The sequence below is a fragment of the Lytechinus pictus genome, chromosome 15 (genome assembly GCF_037042905.1).
Source record: "Lytechinus pictus isolate F3 Inbred chromosome 15, Lp3.0, whole genome shotgun sequence".
NCBI lineage: Eukaryota > Metazoa > Echinodermata > Echinoidea > Temnopleuroida > Toxopneustidae > Lytechinus > Lytechinus pictus.
This window is the reverse complement of record NC_087259.1, coordinates 25620274-25648036: the sequence shown is the minus strand read 5'-3', so window position 1 is coordinate 25648036 and position 27763 is coordinate 25620274. Positions and strand designations below refer to the sequence as shown.

The 27763-nt window shown below is 35.1% G+C and overlaps 2 protein-coding genes across 3 annotated transcripts in view; one reads left to right on the top strand and one right to left on the bottom strand.

Moving 5' to 3' along the window:
* The window catches only part of LOC129277985 (uricase-like), an 11562-nt gene extending 1584 nt beyond the window's left edge, over positions 1 to 9978 (top strand). For both annotated transcript variants that reach the window (XM_064110724.1, XM_064110725.1), the window contains exons 2-7: positions 203 to 421; positions 1247 to 1442; positions 2292 to 2478; positions 3711 to 3834; positions 4755 to 4838; positions 6048 to 9978. In XM_064110724.1, coding sequence (XP_063966794.1) covers positions 206 to 421; positions 1247 to 1442; positions 2292 to 2478; positions 3711 to 3834; positions 4755 to 4838; positions 6048 to 6122 — 882 coding nt within the window. In that variant the 5' untranslated portion in view covers positions 203 to 205 and the 3' untranslated portion in view covers positions 6123 to 9978. The remainder of the gene's footprint in view (positions 1 to 202; positions 422 to 1246; positions 1443 to 2291; positions 2479 to 3710; positions 3835 to 4754; positions 4839 to 6047) is intronic.
* LOC129277618 (SNARE-associated protein Snapin-like) lies at positions 9782 to 27763 on the bottom strand. The gene is made up of 4 exons (XM_064110726.1): positions 27563 to 27763; positions 22116 to 22162; positions 20701 to 20819; positions 9782 to 14597 (listed from the first exon to the last, which is right to left on the bottom strand). The coding sequence occupies exons 1-4, from the start codon at positions 27676 to 27678 to the stop codon at positions 14325 to 14327; spliced, it is 555 nt and encodes a 184-aa protein (XP_063966796.1). The 5' UTR covers positions 27679 to 27763; the 3' UTR covers positions 9782 to 14324.

The window sequence follows — 27763 nt, the reverse complement described above, 5'->3', positions numbered from 1 at the left end:
TTGAAAAAAATTACTTGAAAAAATGAAACGATTCTTATTTTTTGTCAATTATTTTAAGTAATTTTGGACAGGAGTCACAGGATAAACACAATTGAAATTTAAAAAAAATTCTGTTAGTAAAGTTTGCTGTGAAAGAATAATATGGCTCATTCCCTTTTATCAAATGGGTTTTTCAAAGTTTCCTATTATTTTATTTTGCCAGAAGATGGAGTTTATCCCTGAGGAAACATACTATGGTAAGAGTGGAGTAAAGTTGCTTCGTTTACGGACAGAAGGAAGAGTTCATCACATCAAGGAAATAGAGGTTGACGTCCACATTACCCTCCGCTCCAAGAAAGATTTTGAGAGAGGCGACAATTCAGATATCATTCCCACTGATACACAGAAGAATACTATTTATGCCCTTGCCAAATTAGTTGGGGTGAGTTTATTCAGTCATTTTACATTGTTTAGTCATTGCTCATTCGGTGTTTCCAGAAACCTGACATGCTTTGTCGCACATTGTGAAGCCCCTATCTTCACATTCACGTCTGTACAGGCAAAATTTTCATTCTCTGATTCGCCCCTTGGTAATTAGGAGAGGCATGGTCAAATTCCATATCGCTCTTGAGTCTCTTTGAGCACTATTTGCAGGTTTCATTGTCCTTATTTTCTTTTTGAAATCCTTTAGTTGGTGAATTTTAAAGTGGAGGGGGGGATTGCGATCTCCAGGATGTGTATTTTGATTCATGAATAATGTAGTATTATTTTAACTAGTGACATTTGGGGTTACTCTTTATCACACTTTAATATTTGATGTTAAAGTTCTTTTTTTCTCTTTAAATATGTATGCCAGTTGTGGTGAGAATCCAATAAATTGGCCACCCAAGTGTTTGTGTTAATATGTGCCAAATGCCAAATGGTTTTGTTAATTCGGTGAAATAGTAAAATAACTGAGCTGCTCAAGTCAGTTAGAAGGTCTTTTTTCAAGCGCTGATGATATGCCCCCACATGTGCATATCTGTGTTGGTGACAAGTTTGATTTTATTTTCTTCGGCTTTATGATTTTAGAGACTTACTTTACAAATGTAAATGTACCAGAATGACCAGATCTAGATCTGCGATGATATTATGACAAATAATGACAGTTGACCTTGATTTTATATTTTCTCATGAAAACATTCTTTGCTGCAGCCTACAACTCCCATTAGTTAGCATTAACCCAGATTAATTGATGATAAACTTGCTTGTTGATATCACCACTCAGGTGCGATCTCCTGAGCAGTTTGGACAGGCATTGTGTCGTCATTTCCTCTCATCATTTCATCATGTCATGGCTGTACGTGTCCATATAGAGGAGGCTCCATGGAAACGCATCACACAAGGAGGCCAGGAGCATGTCCATGCCTTTGTCTTGGAGAAACAGTGCATAAGGTTTTGCGATCTACTTCAACAACGAGGAGGTAAATAGATCAGGCAATGAATTCTCTTTTTTAATAAATTTTTCGGGGGCTACTTTTCACAACTTGCTGCCTCAATCTGCAACATTGGATAAGCTTTAATGGGGATTTCCAGGGCTACTGTTTTAGTTTCCAGGGCTCTAACCCCTAGCCCCCATGTAATTTCTTCCCTATAACTTATGATAGATTCATCATCAACTCTTGTTTTAGTCCAGGTGGGTGTTTCATAAAGCTGTTCGTAAGTTAAGAGCGAGTTTAAGAACGACTGGTGATCCTTTCTTGTGGTAAATGGTATATTGAATTGGCGATGGTTAAGCGCGTAAGAAGGGTTCACCAGTTGTTCTTAAAGTCGCTCTTAACTTACAAACAGCTTTATGAAACGGCCCACAGGATTGTGTTTCATATAGCTATTCATAAAGGACTGGAACCTCTTCTTAGGTGATAAATTAGTTACACAGGGATATCATTTAGAACAAGAAAGTGTCACCAGTCGTGCGTAAAGTCATTCATAATTTGCATACAGCTTTATGAAACGGGCCACAGGGTTGCGTTTCATATAGCTATTCTTAAATGACTGGAACCCGTTCTTGAGTGCTGAGAAAGATACTTAACTGTTTTGACTTGCTGATTGTAAATTTTAACCATAAATTTTGGAATTTTAGATTTATGATGTTAGATGATCTCATGGTTTTTTTTTCGACAGTCCTGTCTTATTCATTGTCTAAACCCTATCACATTTTCACCTCTCTGCTTTTGCTATTTATTTTTACACACAAATAACAAGGTTAGAGTCCTCTTTAAAATGCCTCAACAATTAAAACTAATTTGTTGTTGTAAAACCTTACTTATTAGGTCTCGTACAGGTTTGGTCTGGTTTGAAAGACCTCAAGGTTCTTAAAACAACCCAATCTGGATTTGTTGGATTCATCAAGGATAAATACACTTCACTTCCTGAGGTTACCGATCGTCTCTTCTCAACCAGCATCTATGCTAGATGGCGGTATGCGACGCTGTATGGATTGGATGAAGATAAGGCATGGTAGGTTCATTGTTCTATCCATTTATTTGCTTCTTTTAGATTGAATATTTCTTCAATATTTCTTCAATACTTGTTAACTCTTTTGCCCACCACGGACAGCATCACTCCTGTGCCACATTGATTTCAAGGTGCAACCTTAAGAGAGTTTTGCATGGACTATGCTAATTCATCTCACAATAGTTTTTGATTGGTTTATTGTAAAGAAAGCTTTTTGTGTATACAGTACAATGCGACGCACAATGTGTGTATGAACAATAGGCTTAATGCACTCTGTGTATTGTGAATAGAATGTGACTGGAGTCAAACTTGGCAGCCTGCTGTATGTGACTCCAGTCGAACAAAGCAGGCAAAGAGTTAAGTGTGTGTTGACCGTTGTCTTCATCATTTTTTCTGTGCTAGTTAAAGTTTGAATATACATCTCAATATTGTATGCCCATGCAAGGTAAAAAAGAAAGTTAATGGTACACAAGTGACACATAAAGGAACTGAATGAAAGTAATATCTTACCTATTGATATTATGTTTATATCCTGCATGGAGATCACCTATTTGCTAAAAGAATTTGAAAGTCTTTCAAGAGGCTCTACAGAGTGGTTATTGCATATGTAAACTAAAGTTATATAAATATAAATCATTCATACTGTATTTTGGTGTAAATGTGTTATTATTAGCAATAAAGCAATCTTCAGTACCAATGAATATAGCATCAGAAGATGATGTAAAAATTACATGTAAAAATTATCTATGTGAGAGTATTTGATTTAAATTATAGGAGAAAAAAAAACAGAGATGGTGGATAGATTGTACTGAGTAGTCTTGTACTGATATTACATTGAATCTGTTTGTTATTGGGCTTAAACACAACTCACCTAGAACTTGCTTTAAGTATCATGTCATTACTTTATAAGGGCTGAGAAGAACTTACATGTAGCCCCCCAAAAATATTGATGTAGCGTTTGATATTTGCACCCCCCATGGAATTGCCATTACGTTCACTACACAAGGGCATTGGGAATGAACTCGAGCATAAAGTATAGCCCCATACAGGATTTTTTATTTCTTTCTTGATGGTTGAATAAGATTGCATTCCTTATCTCTTGTATCAAATCATGGGAAAACAAAAGTAAACACACTACTTTTGGTACAGCTATATGTGCCAACAAATATTTGTCATAATAGGGGGTGTGTGATTAATTTTGATATTACATACTTTGTCATTTTTTTGTCCACCAGGCAAATGGCGAAGGAGGCAATCCTAGATGTGTTTGCTGGCCCACCATCAACTGGTGTTTACTCTGCCTCGGTTCAACACACTCTCTATCAGACTCAGGAAAAAATACTTCAACTCATTCCACAGGTAAGAAGAGAGATCTTTTTAGAGATTGATGGTGTTTTTATACCAAACCAAACAAGGTTTGAAGGTTGTACAGTCAGGCAGAAGGTTGGTCCATTGCAAATCTTGTGGATCAAACTACTTCCTCAGTTTCCAACCAATGCTCGTAATACTTGACATACACATTGGCCTTGGAATGAAGATTTGCTATTCACTTTTTTTAATGTTTAAAGGACAAGTTCACCCCAACAAAAAGTTGATTTGAATAAAAAGAGAAAAATCCAACAAGCATAACACTGAAAATTTCATCAAAATCTGATGTAAAATAAGAAAGTTATGACATTTTAAAGTTTCGCTTAATTTCACAAAACAGTTATATGCACATCCTGGCTGGTATGCAAATGATGAGACTATGATGTCATCCACTCACTTTTTCTTTTGTATTTTATTATATGAAATATTATAATTTTCTCCTCATTGTCAAGAGATACGAAGATTAATTCCTCCCTGAACATGTGGAATTAGCATTGTATAATAATATATGTATAATTTAAACAATGAAAAACAAAAGAAAAAGTGAGTGATGGACATCATCGACTGACTCATCTCGTTGTGCATATCACTGTTTTGTGAAAATAAGCGAAACTTTAAAATGTCATATTTTTCTTATTTTACATTCGATTTTGATGAAATTTTCAGCACTATGCTAGTTTGATTTTTCTCCATTTATTCAAGTCAGCATTTCCCTGGGGTGGACTTGACTTTTAATGTTCAAGATATAATTTTTCTTTTCCTCTTTTCCCTTGCTAATTTGAAAATGTGTCATTTTCAGCTCAATGTTATGAATATCAAAGTCATCAGAACTAAATCTTACTACAGACTAGCTTACTGTGTGTGAGAGCATTAGACTGAGGTTCTCATATAGATATTTGTTTATTTTACAGATCAGTGAGGTTACTATGGAAATGCCCAATTCTCACTACTTTTTAGCAGACCTCAAGAAGATCAACATGGAAAACAATAACGAGGTAATTTTGTTTTACTTCAATAGATTGAAATTGGATACTACAAGCTAAACTTTTCATAACTCTACTGTAATGTAGTGGTACATTGTACATGTATATTTCAGTGAATTTGTATTAGAATGTCATCTAATATACAGTATCAGTGTCATGGTCTAGTGGTTAAGACTCTCGTCTTTTAATCTGAAGGACGTGGGTTCGATTCCAAGCCATGGCTTGTCTTCCTTCAGCAAGAACTTTACCCACATTGTGCTGCACTCAACCCAGGTGAGGTAAATGGGTACCGACAGGAAGTAATTCCTCAAAAAGCTTAGCTGGGGTAATATAGGAGCGCCTTGAGCACCTAGCAAGGTGCATACGTGCGCCAGACAAATCCTATATTATTATTATCATGGACTTTGAGATATATGCATTTGCTTGTAAAATTCCTCAATATTTGCATTTGTTTTCCTTTTTTTTGTTTATATTTGTTCAATCATTGAGCTAATATTATAAGTATTGGACTTTGATTTTATGTCTAGCAGATGTTCTATAAAGATAGTGAGCCTTGACGAACAGGAGGCTTTATAATCAGGGATTATGAGAAAAGCAATATTTAATCATCATTCTCTGCTACGTAAATCAGCGACTGTTGACTTCAAATGTTAATGTCGCATTTGAAGGGAAGTTAACCCTGGTGATTTGGTGGTTTTGATATAAGATGAAAAATCAGAGCAAAGCATTGACAGTTGCCAATTTGCTTCTCATACAATATACTTCACTGCTTTTTAGTTAAATGCTTATGGATTGAAATAGAGGATGTTTTTCTTCAGATGATGAGAAATTAGTAAATGATGAAAACCCAACACAAGTAAGGTTTGTACTAAGTATTTTTTTCAAAGTAAAGGTAGACAATTAAACCATTCATTTAAATTCAAATTTATGTGAATATCTCACTTTATTTGCATATGAACTCAAAACTCTTGTTTCTTTTTTCTTTGTTTGATGATTTTGTTTTTTGTTTGTTACATGTAGCCTGTTTTGATTGACCTAGCCCTATAGAATTTATTATGGGATTATGTGATTATAAACTCTCTTGTATATCAAAGGGAGTCACTGTGCTAATCCACAGCATTGTTCTATCATCGCTTTATATTTTATGAAATTAATTAATGAATTGAATTGAACTTGTCATTATTTACAGTGTGTTTTTGAATGTTTCTTTATTTCATCTAGGTTCTAATGCCTGTGGATAAACCGTACGGATTGATAAGAGCTTCTGTAAAACGTTCATCAACATCTAAGTTGTGAGGAAACCAAACCAAGATCAGCCTGATAAAACTTGCGTTGCTTGGAATAGGGAAGGCTACCTCAAGCTTTTATAAGCTTATTAATCTGACTGCAGTCTGATCATTTTCATGGTGATTCCAGTAATTCAATCTCTCAGGACTCTGGGCATCTTTAACAAATAGTTATGACTGTTGTAACTTTGCCATTATGACAAACTACCATGGGTTTAGTAGTGAGTCACAATCAAGGTTCCAATGGAATTGATGGCATATGAAATGGGACCCAGAAAGAAAGAATTTATTGAAAATTTTGCCTTAGAAACTGTAAATACATGTACCTGTAATTGAATTTGGAATAACTTTGATTAGCATGTTGCTATTTTGTTACCTTACAATTACGTAATGCTATACGCGATGTTAAAATGATAAGAATTATTCTATATTGTACAACGCCTACTTAGCTTGTTGTACGCGAGCAAATGGGAGGCTGAATGTCAAACATTCGTACCGTTGCACAAAACACGTACCATCCAAAATGTACCGTTGCACGGCTTTAGGAGGTGACGTCACAATACGATTTAATTCATTGCGCTCGGTAAAAATGAAGGTGCAATACGCGTATAAGCCAGCTGGATAAATGCGCAAGGCTGCCCAAGAGCATGTGCGCTTGTGGGATTTTCCTTTTGCTTACAATATTTTGCTCCCTTTTCATAGATTTCTATAGGGAAAAACTCTTGTTTTTCATATTTTCGCTAAATTCCGAGGCGTTGTACAACACAAATAGCGAATATTCTTATTCGTGCAATGGTGCGAGATTTCGCATTCGGTGAAAGAAAGAAACGCTCTATTCAACTCGGCTAACGCCTCGTTGAATAGAGCATCTTTCTTTCACCTCATGCGAAATCTCGCACCATCGCACTCATGCCTATTCGCTATTTGTATATCAGCGAGATTTGGTAATGAATTCAATTCAATCATGTTTTTGTATGGTTTGGTTAAATATGATTTAACATTGACCATTCCAGCCCCAAATGGAATATATATTCAGAAGTATGAAAGCAAGAATCAATGTACGATAACAAATCCTGCAATTAATGTAATATTGTATGACTTGACCTGCTTTGTGAGGAAAATACAAAGTTAAGCTAATATCCAGAACTATCCTTGTGAAGTGATATTAAAGTACTATATTAATATTTTATAAGCATGCAGTGTGATGTCATTGAATGAGTGAAGTATATTCTGTTTACTTTAATTTCTTAAATTGCGCATGAGAAGCATTATTGCCACCTCCAACAGTTGGATTATAAAATAAGTAAACAAACACTCCAATCTGCAGCAATTGCAAACCAATTTGCACATAGCAAAAGGAAAGAAGAAATCATCTCTGTTTGTGACATTACATATAAAAGATAATTATAAATGTATAAATGAAAAATTTATATTTCTTATGTTGAGATTCATGCTGTGTTTTAACCCATGACTCGGCTTGTAATGTTTGGATTTTATAGGTTTCCAAGTGCAAAAGTATAATAAGAATAGAAACAATTATATAGCACAATGTGACTAAGCATTGCATACTATTATCCCAGCTTTAGTACAGCTACTCTTATTTGTCGTGCGAGCATTCAAGGAGTTTCTTCCCACCTGGTACCCATTTTCTACACTGGATGGCAAGTGGTAAATGTGATATAAATGCCTTGTCATACATATTTGCAAAAACGATTGCATACAAGTTGTAAATATGTGTGAATAATACGAATATTTTTACCAAAGAACATATCGGGTATTACCTCGTCCTTGTCACCGTCAGTGCGCCAAATTTACGCCTGTTGCCATGGTTAAGTACACTACTTTATTCATGAGTCCACTGTTTAACAATGGACTCATTAATTCAAACTCATGAATAAAAAAAAGCATACTTAACCATGGCAAGTGTAATTTATACAGGAAATCAGCATATAACATAGGTTCAACCGATTTTAAAGAACCACCTTTGTGAATTCGGGCCATAGAATTCAGTTGTTAAAGAGGTTAAATCTGAATGTAGTAATTCACAAAACTGTTCCATGTTGGTCCTCATCAGTTCATCTTATCTATGTAGTAGCATGAAATCTTTATCTTATTAAATGTTGGATATAAAAGAGTGTAGACATTAACATTCTTGCAATAAACAGCATAAAATTATTTTGTATTTGGATGTTTATGTGTAGAAACAGTGATCTTCCATTTAAAAAATGACTGTTTCCTTTGTTGAAATCCTTTAATTCCATTTCAAACCTAATCTAAAATAGAAATTCTGTTTTGTGAAGGTAAATTCAATAAATTTTCACATAAGTAAAGAACTAAATCAGATTTTCTTTTTTGATTAACCAGTAAAGGAATATCACTGGCCTTATGTCCGAGTATATACAACCTTATATCAATCAGTTCTAAAAGACTTTAAACGTGTTTCCTATTTTTCATATACTTGAACTGATTACCACCCCCTTGTTTTGCTTCTTTTAGTATATTTGGTCAGTTTGGGCTTCACTTTTTATAAAGAAGTGAATCAGATTCCTTCAATCTAGAGTATAATCTGATAATCTACACATTGATATAATTTATGAAATGTCTTGCCTTCAAAAGGCACATTCATTGTCATTTATTACGCCAACTGAAGGGATAGTGGTAATTGAAATGTATTCAATTCCTGATGTAGATGTAAAATTATTTACTTATGCTGTGAAATGTTTCATCCAGAGCTCATATGTACATTAATTATTTGATACTTGTTTTGGTACATGTAGGCCGACTTATAATAAATTGTTCATGTTTGTAAGGTCCTGATATATACTACCATGGAGTGATATGGTGTGAAAAAAATGGGCACGTATGTCTGGCTTTTTACATTTTTCTTCAGTTGGATTACGAAAGTGTGTAGATGTTTAAAGATGCTTTATTTTAATCTCCCCTGCATGAGAAGAAAATAAATTATCATCTATATAGTGTTCTAGCGATGCATTAAAAACGCGCATTTTGGTCTGCAACAATTGCCTGTGCAGTATCAGAGCGTATCCCTAAAAAGGACAGAAATCCGACGAATATCCCATAGGCTCCTGTACAAAATTTGCTATTGAATATGAGAGCTTATTCAACAGTTTAGGGCACGTGCGTGAAATATACAACGCGTAATGAAAGCAATGCGATGCACAGCATAGAGCACAACTACATTACGCTCCATTATGTCATAATGAACCACATGCAAGTCGCATGTCAACAACCAAAATTTATCCTATGAAGCAAGGGGGTGGGATGGGATAGATGATAATAATTATATTGGATGGCGTTATTCATGAAATTCCAGAAATATTCCACTCTTCAGGGCCAATATTTTCCCAAACTCTTGGAATATTTCTTGTATTCCATTCTGAGCCATCCAAAATAAAATAAATATTCAGCTAACACTATATTATATATATGAAGATGGTGGTATATAATGGGACTTTAAACAATGACAAGACAAGATATGCAGAAATGTGTGTCATACAGGAATCTTGTGTATTGTATTGCATCCATCCTTTATATGTGGAGTTGTAATTGAACAGCAAACTTTCTGGAATGACTAGTAAACATGAAGTGGTCAAACAAGAGATGAAATACAATATGTTGAGATATTTCTTTAAATGTACAAATGTTATATTTTATTTTAACATAAAGGTATTTCTAGGTGTATGATAGAAAGACAAATTTTCCACCTTTAGCACTAGTACATGCACATTTTATAAATCAGGGAATTGACATTTATATGTGATTTACATCATTAAGAATTACCCAACATTCATTACTGTCTAATCATGTAAAACAATTATTGAATAAACATCTTTTTTATCCCTTCATCCTTTTGTCTTTATTTCTGAATATCTTCTTTCAGTGTGAAAATGTCATAGGCTAAGGTAAAATATACAAATGATGCATGCACATCTATTTGAAATTGAATTGAGGCTCTGTTCAAACTATTGTACAAAGCTTTTAGGCCGGGTGCAATGGATTGAACACAGCCTCAAGGAGAGGGAATAGGCCATATAATGAACGAATCAAAGCATGTATCATTTCTATTATGCAACCACATTATACTGTTGTTTGATAAAAATAAAAAGCATTAGAAAATGTCTCTCTTCTTAAATGTTTATTACTTGATAAGCATATCCCCAAGGGACAAGTTCCACCCCCTCCATGACAATCGACCCAAGATAGGAAAGCAACGTTTTAAAAATCCTGCTTTCATAAATTTCACACAATAGATTTATATGCACAACAGGGTTATGCAAATGAGAAGTCAATGTCCTTATTTCTTTTATATTTTATTGTATGAAATTATTCAGTATTTTCTTTTTGCAGATTTGACTAACGGGACCCTCAGATAAGGGCCCTTTTTATTAAGGCTTTTCCATATTTTCAGGGAGGAAACTTGTGCTTAATATAACCATTATAAACAAAAATGAATTTCCTGAATAGCAAGGGCAATTAACAGTCTCGGCTCAGATGTAATCGACTATGGGAGACGAAACAAAAAAATTCTACCAAGGACTAACCAGTCTTCAGACAGACTTCATGCTCAATCTCCAACATCCTGAAAGACCACACTCTTTGAAGTATGGTTTATGTATGTTACAAAATAATATGATTGCCGCCGTTTAAATGTGCCATGAGCGGAACCTTTCTGTTAATAACAAAAACAAAACAAAACCACATGTGTTATCAGGCATCAACTGAATATGCATTCATTAAAACATGATTCACAATTCCGTTGGTAGGTAGGGGAGATCGGGGTAAGTTGAAACATTGTAATTTTCTTTAACGCCTGTAAAATAAATTTATGCAATACTGCCCTCAATTTGTTGTATTATCAATAGCAATAAATTGAGGGCAGTATTGCATAAATTTATTTTACAGGCGTTTAAGAAAATTACAATGTTTCAACTTATCCCGCGTTCCAACTAACCCCGATCTCCCCTACTAGTACTAAAGAGATCGATCAATAAAAGGGTGTGGTCTTTTAAGGTGTGGGATGTAGCAGAAGAAAGCCAGTCTGATCAATAATTGGTCCTTGATAAAGATTGGGTTTCTTCCCACAAGTTCTACATCAAATTAGCTCTCAAGAGTATAACTTAATCACCCTTGTTTGCATACACGTAAATCAGCTGTTTTAATAATTGTTTTATGAATGTGAGTGCTTAACAAAGCCTTAAAAAATTGTAATTTGGACAATATCTACATCTCTTAAAACTTTGGTTATAATTTACTAAACTAATTAGACAAAACAGGATTAAAATCAAATAATAGTCAAATGCATTTTGGGAGCAAGTTTTATGATATTGCAATATTTGTGGTAAAGTAGGGTACACCAGTCTATGCTTCTTGTTACTATGTCATATTTAATTGGAATTTGTATAAAAAAATCTTTGTCTCATTCATAAGAGAGGATGACACACCATTATTATGTTGATGCTATGAAAATAGCTTTATTTCAATATTCCAAAGAATTTGTAAAAAGATGTAAATGCCTGGGTATTGAGAGTAAAACACAAAGTATTACAATGTCACTCATTGAAAATAGAATGGTAAAGTATATTTTATTACATATCATTTCTATATATAAAATAATAACAATTGACATTTTTATAGTGCAAGAGATATAATCATCTCTGAGGTGCACTCTTATATTATTACCCCAGCTTTAGCTCAAGCTGCCATTTTGAGTGCTCAGCACATACAAGGAATTAAACCTGCCGGATAACCATTCACCTCACAAGGGTTGAATGCAGCACAATGTGGGTAAATTTCTTGCTGAAGGGAAAACATGCCATAGCTAGGAATCAAATTCAGGACCCTCTGATTTCAAAATAAAGAGTCACAACCACTTGACCACTATGCCCCCCGCCCCCATATATTTTCAATTATATACCATTTTATGGAGTCATTTCCATTCATTAAAACAGTGATGATGCAATCTCCCCTAACAATGTGCTTATTTTCAAAGGTGTATCATAGAGGAGCAAGGGGTGTAATGTACATGACCCAAACATTACTGTTAGGGATGCATAACCACCACCCCCCACAACCTCAACAAAAAAGTGACTTTTGTGAACTAGCTCTGATTTACAGTGTGACCAAGAAAATGTGTCATGAACATGTTCTGTGAACAGTTTTGACATTATAGCAGGAGTAATATTTATTCTTTTGATTTGAGACGCATGCTTTAGGTGAATCGTTTACACCTGGCAGATTACAGACAATACAACTAAGGTCAAATAATGAGGCCTGTCAGAAACGATTTTCCCAAACTCCCAAATGAATCTGTACTCTTGTTTCAACATGGGCGTAAATCCATGATGTTAAACTATTCAAGTGGGGGGGGGGATGAAACAATTGTTCACCCCCCGCCCAAACAATAGGTTCACTGCTTGGATTTACGCCAGTGCGTTTCAAGATTCAGTGAAAGAAACAACAACAAACAATACAATACTACTGCTTATCAATACATGAACTTTTCCCATAAAAAAAAGAGAATGTAACTGAGATATGATTTGGCCTTTCTGTAAAAATAAGAGAATTTTTCAATGGGACACACTATCGAGGAAACTCCATTGGAAGTAAGAAATTCAGTGGTCTTCAGAAGTTTCTTTGAACAAAGCTGTACATAACTCAACATATCAGTAAAACTTCATATTCAACACCATTCAACACTTCCATTAGGATAGGACAAAAACAAGGTTTTTTCTTTTAAGTCAATATGAACCAGCAACCCTGCATACAGCACCATCTTAAGTCCTTAACTACTCAAATCTAGGCCAGTTCCTAACCCATAATGCAATAGTGTAATAACAATGTCATCCTATGATTTAGGACCACTTGAATAATACACTTATTCACTGCTCATACACATTCATACCATATCCCAATTATTATGTTACCAGGGAGAAAAGCAAGTACTATCCCCCTGAAAACATTTTAATTGCCGTGTACGAATAAAATTATAGGCTATTTTATAGTATACAAATATACCAGGCTTTGAGTAAGTAAAGCGGGAATTATTCATCCGAGGTTGGACTGGCATTACTATTTTTTCCCGAGGGGCAAAGCCCCGAGGGAAAATATAGTGACTATGCTAGTACAACCGAGGATGAATGATTCCCGCTATACTTTCGAAATAAAGGCCTGGTATATTTGTTTTATATCCTACTTTAATAAGTTATAGAAACTTTCTTGATAATCTAGTTCTTTTTTAAATCTGAATCAAACCAGCTGCGCTGACTGACCTACTTTTCCTGAAGCGCTCAGTGCGCAGAACGCGTATTAGTGCTTGCGCCATCATGATCTGTGACGTCAATGATGGAATAGTCGACTATTCCATCATTGACGTCACGGAATAGCACATTTTCTTCGGTGGGCGTTTCATTTTCGACATCATTGCAAAATAGTGAGAATATGTTTGATCACATGATGCTATTTGAACCAATCAGCATACAGGATTCAATCTATGTAGGATATAATATATTTTATACACTGTATTATTATCTCAAAAGGACTAGTCAATGGGAAACCACACACAGTGCTTATAGTTTAAACTGTATCGTATACACCCATATTATACAGATCCAAAGTATATAGAGTACCGAAGCAATGACGTCAGTTGTCATGGTGTCATGGCGGCCTGGTTCTAAACAAATGTACCCGCCCAATGAAAGTGTGTGTTTCTCATAGAAGAAAATGGCTGCTAGCGGAATTCGATCACTTGCAACCTATTTTTCAGACGAGCCAATTTTCAAATACAAATGTGGACAGACGAATGTCGGCTGCGACTCTGTTTAGAACCAGCCCACCATGACACAATGGCAACTGATGTCACACTTCGGTACTCTATGGACGTTAGCTTCCAGGGGGAGTGGATTTTTATTTGCTGCCTAAGACTTAGTTAGAAGCATTGAAAATACCGCCAATTGAGACTTCTTTGGGGAAAGAAACACTCCCTGTGAGACGTTCTTCGACCAAGCTCGACTTAGCCTTGGGGAAACTGTCAGCCTAAGGAAAGTGAGATATTGACTGGACAACAAGGCGATTTCTAGTGGCGTGACGATATGTCTGCTGGTCAAAAATCACTTCCACACTCTGCATGATTGGCATCTGAATGGTTGCAAAATCCCCATGGAAACTGACGCACATATAAATCCTTCCAATCTCATCACTTCTCAGACGACAAATTACCCTCCTGCTTGTTTATATGATCTGTATCAGTCCTTTCATCATCTAGAATGGAATCATCTTGAGTTTTATCGTCTTGGTCTTCGTCGTCATCATCTTGACCTTCATTGAGAGGCTCATCATGGGCTTCATTGACGGGGACCCCAGGCTCTGGGTTGGACTCGAAGGAGAGTTTATCCCGAAGTCTTGTCATCAGCCGATAGCGTTTTCTTGTCACGGTGCTCACTCTATTGTCCAGCTTCATCACACGGTCCTATACAAAAAAGAGAGATCATGAGATATCCATTAGATGAGCGTGTGTCATAAATGACAGCCAAACCTGCTTTAGTAACCATTTGTTATACAAAGACCCCCCTGTCTATAAAGACTACAATTTTGGATTCATTTTGATAACTTTCTCTATTATATTACAAAGTCAAAAGGGGCCTAAGCTTTCGATCCTAGCAGAATCTTCGTCGGAGGCAAAATGACAAACATAAAGTGGAACAACCATAATATAGACCACAGACAAGCTACAGCTATTATATATTACATTACTATATTACATGAACTTGTCAATAAAGATCACCTATATGTACCCCTCAAGACCACTTTTCTTTTCATCTTTGGGGGTCTTTATGGAAGGGATTGACTATAAATTGTACCATGGTGACTAAAAGAAGAGTTGAAACATAAACCAACTACTTCAATCTACCATATTCAAAGCAGCTCACAATAACATGGAAACCAAGTATCATACAGAACAAATTGTTTGTGATAATAATTGGTAACCGTTCACAAGCTTGTTTGCAGTCTTATAGCACATGCAGGAGTTATTAGAGATAATAAAAACATGTTGTAATTGGCAACCAATGCCACATATTCCAATCCAATGGCCATTTGATATATCACCTTTTTCTTTCGGTTACAAAGCACTGAGCAAAAAAACTTTCCATTTGTTTATTTACATACAGATCAGTACGGATCAATTAATGAAAGTGGATAAGAAATGCATTTCATCTCATTCGGAAATGTCAACCTGTTGAAGATTCTTTTTTTCAGAGTTTCAAAGAGTTCAAATGCACGTTTTTTTTCCTATTTACATGTAACTCCTTACCTAAAGGTTTTTAAAACCAAGAATCACACTCAGTAAGAAGTTCAAAATATGTCAAAGAAAGAAACTAAACAAATGCAAAATATCTTGATCTAACATTCATAAACATGTAAAAGAACCAGTAAAAAGAACATAATTTGTTCACTGATATTTCAAAAAATCAAAGTAAATCATCCAGCACAAACCAAATTGTGCTGCTATTTCAAGTTGTGTCAGTTTATCTCTAAAAAGCTATACCAGTATGCAAGTATATATAATTCTAGCACAAACAATTTCTTAAAGCAAAAAGGATTATACTTAAGTTATTTTCAAAACTGCATTTTATACACAAGTATTGAGTGATCTATGGCATGTGATTTTTTTGATGGCTGACAAAAAAAAAGTTGATTGAACAGTAGCAAAAAGATGACCCAGAATTAGCGAGTTGAGGTGCATTTGGATAATAAGCAATTGTGGTTAAAAGAGCTTTGATGAATAAATCCTCATGAATTTATGCAATAATGGTATACTAGGATTTTCAAATATCATGAGACTACGTTTTTTTGCAAACTGAATGAATAATCATTAATTAAAAATAAAATTGTTATCAAATGAAATAAGGTATGATCAAATTATAGCAAGAAGCATGTGTAACAAAATAATAGTGAATAAAGCTCCAAGTTGCACTAATGGAAATTGATCGCAGTAAACATTGATTCCAATCAATGCCTTTGTATACATGTACATGCATGTCTGTGAGTACATCCTGTATTATCACTTGGTCCCCAAATGACTATATTATTTCTCAGATAGTGTAATACCACATGGGCTCAATCTAATTTGGATCTACGAACATTTTGGTTAACTGCTGTTTTGTCTACACTGCATGTTGTCTAATACCCAATTATGGGGGGGGGGGGGCATTGTGTCAAATGAAATCCAAGTTCATAATACAGTTCATTCATAGACTGGGTTTTAGTGGTGTCAGACCAAGTGGATAATAGACCATAATCCCATATGAATATAGCCTGGATGATTAGACAATATGTGACCTACCACCCCAAAACCGTCAATAGCCAAAATAGCAATTTAGTCTCCAAAATACAAAAATAAAAAAAAAGCTTACCTAAAAGAACAATTCTTCTTCTTCATACTGTGAAAATTTGAAGTCGTGAAGTTGAATTAAAGAAAAGATACAAGAGTTTCTTGGATAATACTTTTTCAGACTGCTTGGAAGTTTCACCGAGATTACACAGTATGCACATCTCATGCTTGAGTGAATCCCAAACTTCAAACCTTGTTTTCTCCTTATTTTTTAAGCTCTTGCTGAATTTCCTCTGCATTCAATCAAGTACTTGTAATGGTTATTGGTCAATTTTAACATATTATATATCATTTTAAAGCTTAGGAAATGAATTTTCAAGCTCAATAAAAATCTCAATATTCATTTTGGTCGACTTATTGTTGGTTTTGGGGTGGCAGGTCACATATGTATAATGGGATAAAATGGCAATTAGACTCAATGGTTAGTACATGAGCTGGTATTTAACCAACTAGAATTAGACCATGTGGGATGAGACCAAGCAGAAAGTAGACAAAGCATGAAAAAACCAGTAACTTATTTACTGAAGCTGCTATAAAAAAAAACAAATTTAAAGCTTCCATGTATCATCTACTTACAACTAAATGTACATGTAGTTACCACAATTATCAGGTGAAAAGACATTTACTCTTGCTACAATTGCTCCAGGCTTAATTTGCGTAAGATGTAGGGCTAGGGTTTCATTAGGGTTTTATGTTAGGTTTAGGATAGGGTATAGTGTTAAACCCAGGGTTGAAGTTGGTCATTGGATTAGTGTGTGGAATCTAGAGCGGAGCAATTGTCGCACAAGCAAATGTCATGGAACCAAATATCAATCAGTTTAGCTTAGAGTTCTTCTTCATCCTTATTGTTCACATGCTAGTTCCACTTGTTTACTTGCATGATCAGGCTAGAGAAACAAGCATTTCTATGCATTTACAACAACATGCAAAGAATTGGAAAAGACGCAAATGCTTTAGACCAAATGATAAACTGAACATACTGAGGATAGCTTTCCTTATCTAAAGAATTAAACCCTTGAAACCAGTTGGATTCATATAACAGAGAAAATCAAAGAACCAGACCAATGAAAGTGTGAGGAAGATTGAATAAAACAATGTTATTATGAGCATTTGAATATTGAGATCACTAATGCGATGTAAAATGTAAATCCTCCCACTGACAACGCAACCAAGATCTGTGATGTCATACAGTACACTTCCCCCATTACTTTAGTACACATTTCACTAAAATTTTCCTTTTAATCTAGTCCATTTATGAGAGGACATGTAATAGAGAATTCAAAACATTATATCATGGAAGAATTATATGTCTTATCATTAGTAAGAGAAAAAGGTGAGATGTTTGGGGATATATTTTCAGCGTCCAAGGGAGAGTTGTAAATGTGTGACATCCCAGATCTTGTTCACATTGCCAATAGGAGGATCTCCATAGCACTAGTGATCTAGAAAATTCAAATGGGCAATTCCATAGGTTGGTGGACATGAGCTCAATGTGTCTTTGTACTGTATAGCCCATCTGAACCGTAACGTGAGTAACCACTTTATCTGCACCCCTAGTAAAAACCATGTGTTCTTTATTGTTTAAATCATATACAAATTTGTCTCCCTAATATACTTCTTTGAAATGGATATAATCAACTTTCATAAAATCCTTGTATGAGGACACTTTTCACTTATGTCTACTTTTCATTTTATGCATGTCCAAATCATGTAACATGAGTAACCGACACATTTCAAAGATTTGCCAGGAGCATAATAAAATTTCCCAAGTTTTGTTTTTATGAATACAAAGGATAGTCAGAATGTGTACTTTGTTGTGATAAAGAGATGTTTAGTTCCTATGAATAATAATGGAGTTACAGCTCCAAGTATGAGTCAGGGTGTCTCCAAATGTAACGTGGGTAACCGTGGAATAGCCCAAATGCTCAAAACTTTTTTAATACTAGTCCAATTTTACTCAAACTTTTGTTGCTCCTTTAATTTTACAGTTTTCACACAAGCTACATAGTGATTTCAAAATTCAAATGCTCATAACTTTAATACCAGTCCAATTTTAATCAAAATTCTGTTGGTCATATCCTTTGATTTTACGGTTTCCACACTTTGTAAGCTGCGGTAACTTGCTCCAAGCATTTTATTCTCATTTAAAGGAATAAATCCATAGAATTCATGCAAGTAATAAAACATGTAGGCTACTAATTTAGTTACCAAAGGATGGCAAACATGCCCATAATCTGTGTCTTTGATATCCCTCAAGGAAGAGGACCGGCAGTGGGTGGATCAATCAGAGCCTTCCGTTTAGCAGTCTCACGGGAGATGTGAAAATGAAGTCTTCCAAGACGCTCCTGGTTGATCAATGTATGTATGCATGAGAGTGAAGATACAAGAGGAAGAGCAGAGAGAGAGGAAAGGGAGAAAGAAAGAAAGAAAGATGGATGCAATGCACGGAAGCATGATTGACATGATTATGTATGCACTTAATACAAGTGATAATTAAATCATAGATGCAGTAAACCTATATGATACAAAACTTTTCTTACCTTTTATAATCACAACCAAGATTAATATTTTTATTACCAGTAATCATTTTTTTGTGTGTGAATGAAAAATAAAGTTACATCTGTGTTCTTACTTTTATTGCAGTGATACGGTACTTGACTGACACATTATAATCCCCATAATCCTTGATGAGATATGACGCAACAATATTCAGCAAAATTTACCATAGTGTTCATATATACATGAAGTGAACACTCGCACCACTTATACTTATGTGCGTCACTTGCTTCAAATCTATAAAAAGAGGTTCAAAATTGCCAAAATCATCATTACAGTGTCAAGACTCACATTTGATGTCATGATTTGTTATTATGTCACAAGTCATGTTGAAAAAAAACATGAGTTTGTCTGCGCAAAAAAATTATTTTGCGCTTTTTTTTCAAAGAATTAGGTGGGCAGACTTCTTGATGCCTTCCTTGCATCTGTAATCCATTTTTTATGCCTTATATCCCATTGAAATTCTTGCTGAAGTTTGTCGCTCTATGTCTCAAGTCTTTATAAATAAAAAGAGATTGAACAATGAAAATTAAAAGCAATCTTAGAAATAACTATTACAGAAACATGTGAGAAGCATGGTGCATGAAGATATTAGATCAATAAGAAAGCATGCAAAGCAATGAAGCTTTTAATAATAGAAAGTGAAAAAAAATAATCCATTGTATTTTGGCTTTCATGATACAGTAGAAAATAGTATGTACAGTACATGTAGAAACGTGCTGAAAATTATAAACAAAAATATAGTTTTACATATGAATTTATGATGTATAGAGCTCTCAAGAATACTCTTTTGCTTTCTTCAAATTTCTTTCTTTTTTTGAACTCTGCAGCATAATATCATCTATTGTTTCATCAATTTCTTTATTGAAACTCTTGGTCTCTTTATAATGAAATCTAGAAGGTCTGATTTATTGTGCTCTAGTCTTAAACGATAAAAACTGAATCTCATGTAATTATAAAGCAAGTCAATAGGAGTTAATAAGAAGGCCTAAAAAATCCACTAGAAGTGAGTTATCTTGTGCACAAAAAAGACCAGTACACATACTACGGCATGTTTAACTAAAAAGATTGATATTAGGGTTACTGCTTGATTTAACAAAGGTTCCTTTACTTCCTTATTTCAAAGGGTAGAATATTCAGAAGGTTCGTTAGTCAGAAGGTCCATTAATCCCCAAATGAATTAAGGTTCAATATTCTAAAGGTTGGATTAATTAATATGAAAACTAAATAAGTTTAATTAATCCAAGTTTGCTAATTAATAAAAAAAAGATAAGGCTTGTTATTACGTGGTTGGATAGCCGGAACATGAAGTGAGGTTCAAATAAATCATTAGTTTTTAGTTAACAAACCTAACATGTATTTCATTTTCAGACAAACTAGCCTTCAGAGCAATGAACCTTAACTTATTGTTGAATTAGTGAACCATCACAATAACAAACCCACTTCTTTCCTTGATCAACAGCCCTTCAGAATAATGCCAAAAATTTGTGGATTAACAAACCCTTTTTCATTTTGGACTAAAAAAACATCTATGTTATGAAATAAAGAACCTTCATAATAAAATCCTTAAAGTCAAACAGTAGAAAGTGTAGTAAATTGAATTAAACAAGAGAAATGAATTTACCTGAGCATTCTGCACAATGTTATTAACTGTAGCAATCCTCCGTTTACAGTTGGCTAGTTTCTTCACATATAAATCCAAATCAATGGGGGCGCTCTTCTCTTTGCAAAGTTCTCTTAGAGCTATATTATGTGATAAATGCAGATATACATGTACATGTAAAGCAAAAAAAGAACAGAATTAAACCACTTCATATTTAGTTGATTAAAAGCTCATATTTTTCCCCCAATTGAAAAAGAAAATAAGGCAACCCCCATCCCATCCTGCCCCCCCCCCCCAGAAAAAAAAAAAATCACAGGTGTCACAGCAATGTAAACAATGACTGGGCCTGTAACAAAGTGCTTAAGAGAATGATCATACATTTAAAGATTGACTGCACCTAATAACAAATGCAAAGCAATAGCATGAATCAGCCATTTGATCTACCGTTCAGGTTTGTGCTCCTGGACTTGTACTGTACTTGTTAATTATGGTAACAAACAACTAACTAACTAATAATAATAATAATAATAATAATAATAGGCATTCATATAGAAATATCTATCTAGAAATATTCTATTCCAAGGCACGTTGTTATTATTATTACATGTATACAAGCAATCAGGGCAGAATATGAAGGCCCTTGGTCTGCCCACTGTATTCCATATTTCATTAGAACATAAGAGTGTCAGTTGCCACTGGTGCTTGCATGTTGTTCAATATGATTCTTCCACGTGTATGCTTGTCATACATACACACCTACGTGCAATACATAAGCCCTTCTGCAATTTATTTTTCAAGGTTCCACCATAATAGCCCATTTAAGAACTTTTGATAAAATGTTTAACATTTATGAAAAAATTCTACTTTTTGAACATATTTATTATGACATACACATACAGGGGCAAAACCCTTAGATGGTCCAAGAAAAGACATGTATATAAAAACTGTTGGAGACTGAGCTGTCATATGTGCAGCAGGCTTTGGTCTATACAAAATGCATGTTATGGCATATTAAGCCAGTCTTCAAAGGGTTAAAAGGGTAAGATGAACTTGCAAAAAAAAACATAAAATACATCAAACATGTAAGTGCATTGGTTACCCATAGGCAATAATCAGCAGTCTCCAACTATCAATTTTGCTAATCAACATCAAAGTATCCACAAACTTCCTCCATAAACTTTTCTCCTGAAATTTCTGAAATCTGGCAGCACTTACATAAACTCCTTTTTCTTCTGTTGGATCTTTGACAAATTGTTGCAACATTTCAGGGATTAAAAACAGCACCTCAAGACACCTTCAACATTACAAATGATTTCAGCAAGTGACTGACGGGCGAGTTGAAAAACTGCTGACGGCGATCTAACACGCTTGCACATTACATGCATATTTTCAAACATAATCTTTCCCATATCTGTCCGGAGTCCCATCATACTTACCATCATCTAACTCTTCAATCTTGTGTCTTAGTTCAACTTGACTCTCCCTATTATAGAATAGAAAATATGGATCTTGGATACAATAGAAATCATTTAAAACTTAGTGTTACATTCATATATACAATCCTATTTTTAATTCTGAAGAATATCGTCTATCAAATAGCATTGGTCTTTGATGCTAAGTTAGAACTTTAATTATTTGTTTTTAAATCATGGCATGAAAAGCAATCTGGGTGCACATTACATCTTATTATAGGGGATATATTGTGATTATAGTCTAGCTATGTTGTTGAAAACTTCAAGAAAATTTTGCTTTCCTGTGATGTCACTCAATAGAATAGTGCACTATTCCATTGCATAGACTATGCTATCTCTCGGGCCGCGATGGACAGGGGGGTGTCTTGACCGGGCAAGTTTTGAATATTTCTATACAGCTGCCATTAAATTTGGATGACAAACACAAATTAGCCTAAGCTAAGCCAATTAACGAACTGGATCATGAAGCATATGAGGCAAGAAAACATTGGTAAAGATTTAACTACAGTAGGGTAACGCGCCCGGTATTCGGTCACCTCCCAGAATTCGGTCAGACAGCTGTTTCAACAGCTGTTGAAAAAAAAAAAATAATGCATGAGCCAGAAAACTTTGGCATATCATGCAAGAAACCAGCACTTCCAGCCTACCTCAAAAAAAATGTCGATTAAGACAAGCACCCAGCCAAAAACTAACCTTAAAATTGACCGCGTCGGGGGGGTTTTGTTTACTTCCGGGTTTCTTAGCTATTGAGTTAAGCGGACGCAGCCTCATATAAACTCTTGTGACGTCATGACTTTGTGTGTAGGTGTAGTGAATTTGGTACGAGTGTGAAGGGGAAGACTTGTGTGTTCACCCAGTCGCAGCGAATATGCAACTAGCAGTGAAACTGATGAGTAGCGAGGGCTTATACATTGCCCCTATAGTGAGAGGGCGCTCGACCAGAATTCGGTCGCGCAACATTGAGTGTTTTGCCGGTGTGTTTGTGAGGAGGGAAGAGCGTGCAGATACGTTGCTCCTCGCAAGTGAAACACTTATCTTAATCCATTTTTTGTTCTGTTAGGCCTAAATAAGTTTAGAATATATCTAAAATTATTTTTCATGAATAAAAATCTTAAATCAAAGATGTTTATTGCCTATGAAAATGCAATTTGAGCAGGTGAATGACGATGGTGACGAAGTTGGTAAATTTGACCAAGGCTCATTTTGATTGCCTTTGCGTGATTGAGTTGAAGTCTACATCTTTCTCAAATGATAGGGCAAATGATATGCCTACGTTAGGCCTAAATAAGTTAAGAATATACCTACAATTATTTTTATTAATAAAAATCTTAAAACAAAGATGTTTATTGCCTGTGAAAATGCAATATGAGCGGGTGAATGACGATGGTGACGAAGTTGGCGAATTTGACCAGGGCTCATTTTGATATTGCCTTTAACGTGATTGAGATTAAGTCTTAGTGATTTCCTGTTTGGCCTCAATAGTCAAACTCAACCTCAATAGTTAAACTGTTATTTTTTTAATGTTATCATAGTTATTTACAATATTATTATTAATTTGAATAATACATCCAGTTCCAGGGATGATGGACCCCCCAAGAAAAAATAAATAAAAAGGCTCTTCCACGAGTGTTATTTTAAAAGACGTCATTGCTAGATCAAAGGCTGGAAAATTGCCCCTCAATTTTGCCTGTCCCTCACATATCAGAGGTCTGCGGCTAATTTTTTTGGTCGTTTTAATTTAAAACAAGGGGCCTTTTAATATTGTCATCATTGCTAATAACATCAATCGAAAGTGGATGACAATGTTGACGAATTCGGTTAGAATTATCAGTTACTGTTGTGAATTCAATTGGAATTCAGTTGCTGCCCGAGTTAGGCCTAAAGTGATTTATATAATTAATAAAATGTTCATTTCGTCTAATATTAATTTTAAATTCTTTGAGTTCATACTTTCAATGACTTTTCAAACAGTATATCAAACAGCAGGTTGACAACTCGGTATTGGATGGTAGACAAGATGTCAAAAAGGAGGGCGTCTGAGGTATATGGGATACCTAAATCAACGCATAGGGATAAAGTAGGTCTACATATTTTTATTTACTTAACCATACTCTGAACTTAAACTATTTTATATGTAAAATATAATTCAAATGTTCTAAAATTTTTCCTTACCAGTTTCTCCACAGATCGATGGGAAGACACCAGTAAAATCGCGGCATGGTTCCAGCCCTTACCTGTCCGTTGCTATGAAAGCAAATTTGGCGGCATGGGAACGGTGGATGGCAAAATTCGGGGTGAAGAGACTAGAGTTTCAGCAGATGATTCAAAATTAATTGTCGGTCTCGTCGTTATTTTGTCTTTCTTTCCCTTTTAATTTTTCTTGTTCATTTTTGGGGGATTTAAAGGACCATTGATGTAGTAAAGGAAATGACAATAGCGAGGGCAGTAGTTTTGTGTTTTAATATGGAACCAGTAAATGATGATATTGAAGGAAGTTGCAATAAAACAGTGAGCATAATTATGAAAAGGATAGTGTAAGAATAATAGATTAAGGCCATTATGATGAAATTAATTTATGTACATTATCTTCATTCAAATTATTTCATCAAGAAGGCGTACCACACTTGTATTCAAGAAAGATTTAGCATTGAGTGAATTAAAGATAGTCTTCAATGACCTCTTATATCACTATGTTCCCTAAAACTTTGTTTGATTTATCAAAGGAATGATATGAAATCCTTATTTCCTCTTCGCTTTCCCTATATCGGAGGCCGACGTAGATCTTATAAGTATCATTGAGCCATTAATTTTATTGTAAAAAATAAAATTACAAAGAAAATATATATTCTACGCAGTTGTTACGCCCTGGTACTAATTATTTTGCAGTACAAGAATTATTTTTACATTCTATTGTTATATCATTCTTAATTTTATATAAATTTTATGTATTGTACGTAGATGGCCAAACAGTAAATTTTGTTACAGAGTATTTGATTTATTGATTTCTTTCCATTTATGAAAGACAAGAGTATGAAACTTATTTGCCATTTGTATTAATTCTACATTCACCTTGCCATTCATTTCATAGACTGAAAAAAATAAACAACATCTTGACTGCAAAGACGTGAAGTTTCAATAACATGTTGCCCATTTGACTCTTTGTCTGTAATGAAATTGACTGAAACGATGATGCTGCGCCATTTTCTGGTTGATTCCGTTTTGGATTGTTGTATTAAAAATTCTGAGTGATTGAAAATTTATATAATCTTAACGAGAGGGGATTGATATGGTCAGCAGAGCAGAGGATTAATATTCATTGGGGACCTCTATTGTTGCATCCACCCCCTAAAAAATACAAAAGATAATCCTCTTCTCCGATGCCCATAGTTTGAATGAGCTAGTGTTGATCTACTATTTGACATAGGTCGTGTGGCTGATTATCTTTTGGTGATTGACTGGAGCGACTAAAAACAAAAACCAAGTTATTTGATAGATTTTCATGAATGACTGTCAGGACTATCGGGATGGCAGATTAAAAATATGATTTTAGAAAATTATGAACATTAAGTAAAATCTCCAAAATAATAAATTCTACTCAGTAGCGGATCCAGGGATGAGCCCCCTTAATTTGACACTTTTATCATGTAAAAAGAAACGAGAATTACGGGTACACGGACCTTGCTCCCCGCTTGGATTCCCTGAATTACCAAATAAGCAAAAAAAAAATAGTAATAATAATAAACAGACCAAAATAATTAAAGACTCCCTCAAACAAAAACAGAACAACCCCAAACAAGCGAGCATGCATTTGAAAATGAAAACGGCAAACTGGTATGAAACCATGCAAGTTGGAATGTTACCAAAACAAAACACAAAAACAACATAAACATAACATCGAAAAGCAAAACAAGTGATTGAAAGTAGGAAATTGAAATTCATAAACAAAATATAAGAACACAAAACCCCCCAAACAAACGAGCATGCATCCGGGGCATGCATAGGAATATGAAAACGGCAAACAGGTAAGAAACCATGCAAGTTGGGATTATGTAAATACCAAAACAAAACAGAAAAAAATAACATGAAATGTAACGTCGCAAAGCAAAACAAGTGATTGAAAGTAGGAAATTATAAATCATAAACAAAGTAAAATAATACAAAAGGAGGTTTGCCTGTAAAAGAGGGAAGAAAAAATACAAAAGTTAATTATTAAACATGTATTTTCATAGAATGAATAATGAAACATATATATTCAGTTTACGCCATCACATGGCGAAATTTCAAACAATACCGTTCAGTCTCAATTCTTCCACCTGTTCTGTTATTTCTAGTGGACTAATTAGGTTTTATTGTTGCTATTATTAAAAAATAAACACTAGAAATGTATAATTAAGATGTGGAGATCACATAAAAGGAATAAAAAACAGTAAGCATAAGAGAAATTCGAATAGTTAACATCAGATAAATCGCGCGTTTTCGCGCGACCGAATTCTGGGCGGCGTGACCGAATACTGGGCGGAAACACCACCTCGGTCTATCGGCAATATTTTGTTCTACAATATTCAATATTCTAAATGAGTTCAATAATCTGAAAGAGGACAATTTTTTCTTTCTCCTGGTCGGTGGATTTACAAATAAATGAGGTAGGTATTTATTTTACCGGCGATTTCCCCTTAAGTGACCGAATACCGGGCGCGTTACCCTATGTGTAAGTTAGATCTAACATTTGATCTAACTTAAAGGGATGGTCCAGGGAGGCAGTGTAGCTCAAGGGAGGCAGTGTAGCTCAGTCGGTTAGAGCGCCTGTTCCGGAAAAGATCGTAGATCTCAACGTGCGTGGGTTCGAGTCCCGCAGCATGCCGGAAGACGTCTAACAAAAAAAAAAAAATGATGCTAGCGTTGTGTGTTAACGTGCCTCACCGCTGTGTTCAGTGCGGGTGTGAATGCAGTTGGAAAACACTCCGTCCATCGGAAAGGACGCAAATGTTGGTCCCGTGTATAGGAGAGTCACAACCTATGCACGTTAAAACCAATACACTATTCGTCAAAGAGTAGGGTGTTCACCCGGTGTATTGCACCTGCCGGTCCCCGGTACTACAATACTGCAAGAATCTTCAGGATTGAAGGAGGCAGTGTAGCTTGAAGAAGAAGAAGAAGAAGAAGAAGAAGAAGGTTAGGCATTCATGTCCTATCTATCAAACACCAAACTTGATATCTACCATTGTTTGTAACTGTTTGACTGCAAAAAGAAACGATGGCTGTGCGTGAGTGTGACACTGACAATTCTAACTAGGCATACTAGTTCCGCCGCCCCGAGAGCGACAGACCCCGTCAAGACATCAGCGGGAGAGCTCCCCGACACTGATCGCGGAATCTTTGGCCCAAATTACTTACTATTCGGCTTAACTCACCTCACTACTCTCACTCTTTCGTCAACTTCTTGAACTGCTGGTCTCAACAGCTCTGCTATACCTGCGGCCATGGCATCACGATTGTCCATTATTTTGGTTCCAGATGGACTAGTCATTCTAAAAAAAAAAAACCTGGTTTATATTTCCTGTTCTCTGACTTCTCTTTTGGGCACGTCAGCTCGATTTTGTGGGCGCAGTCTA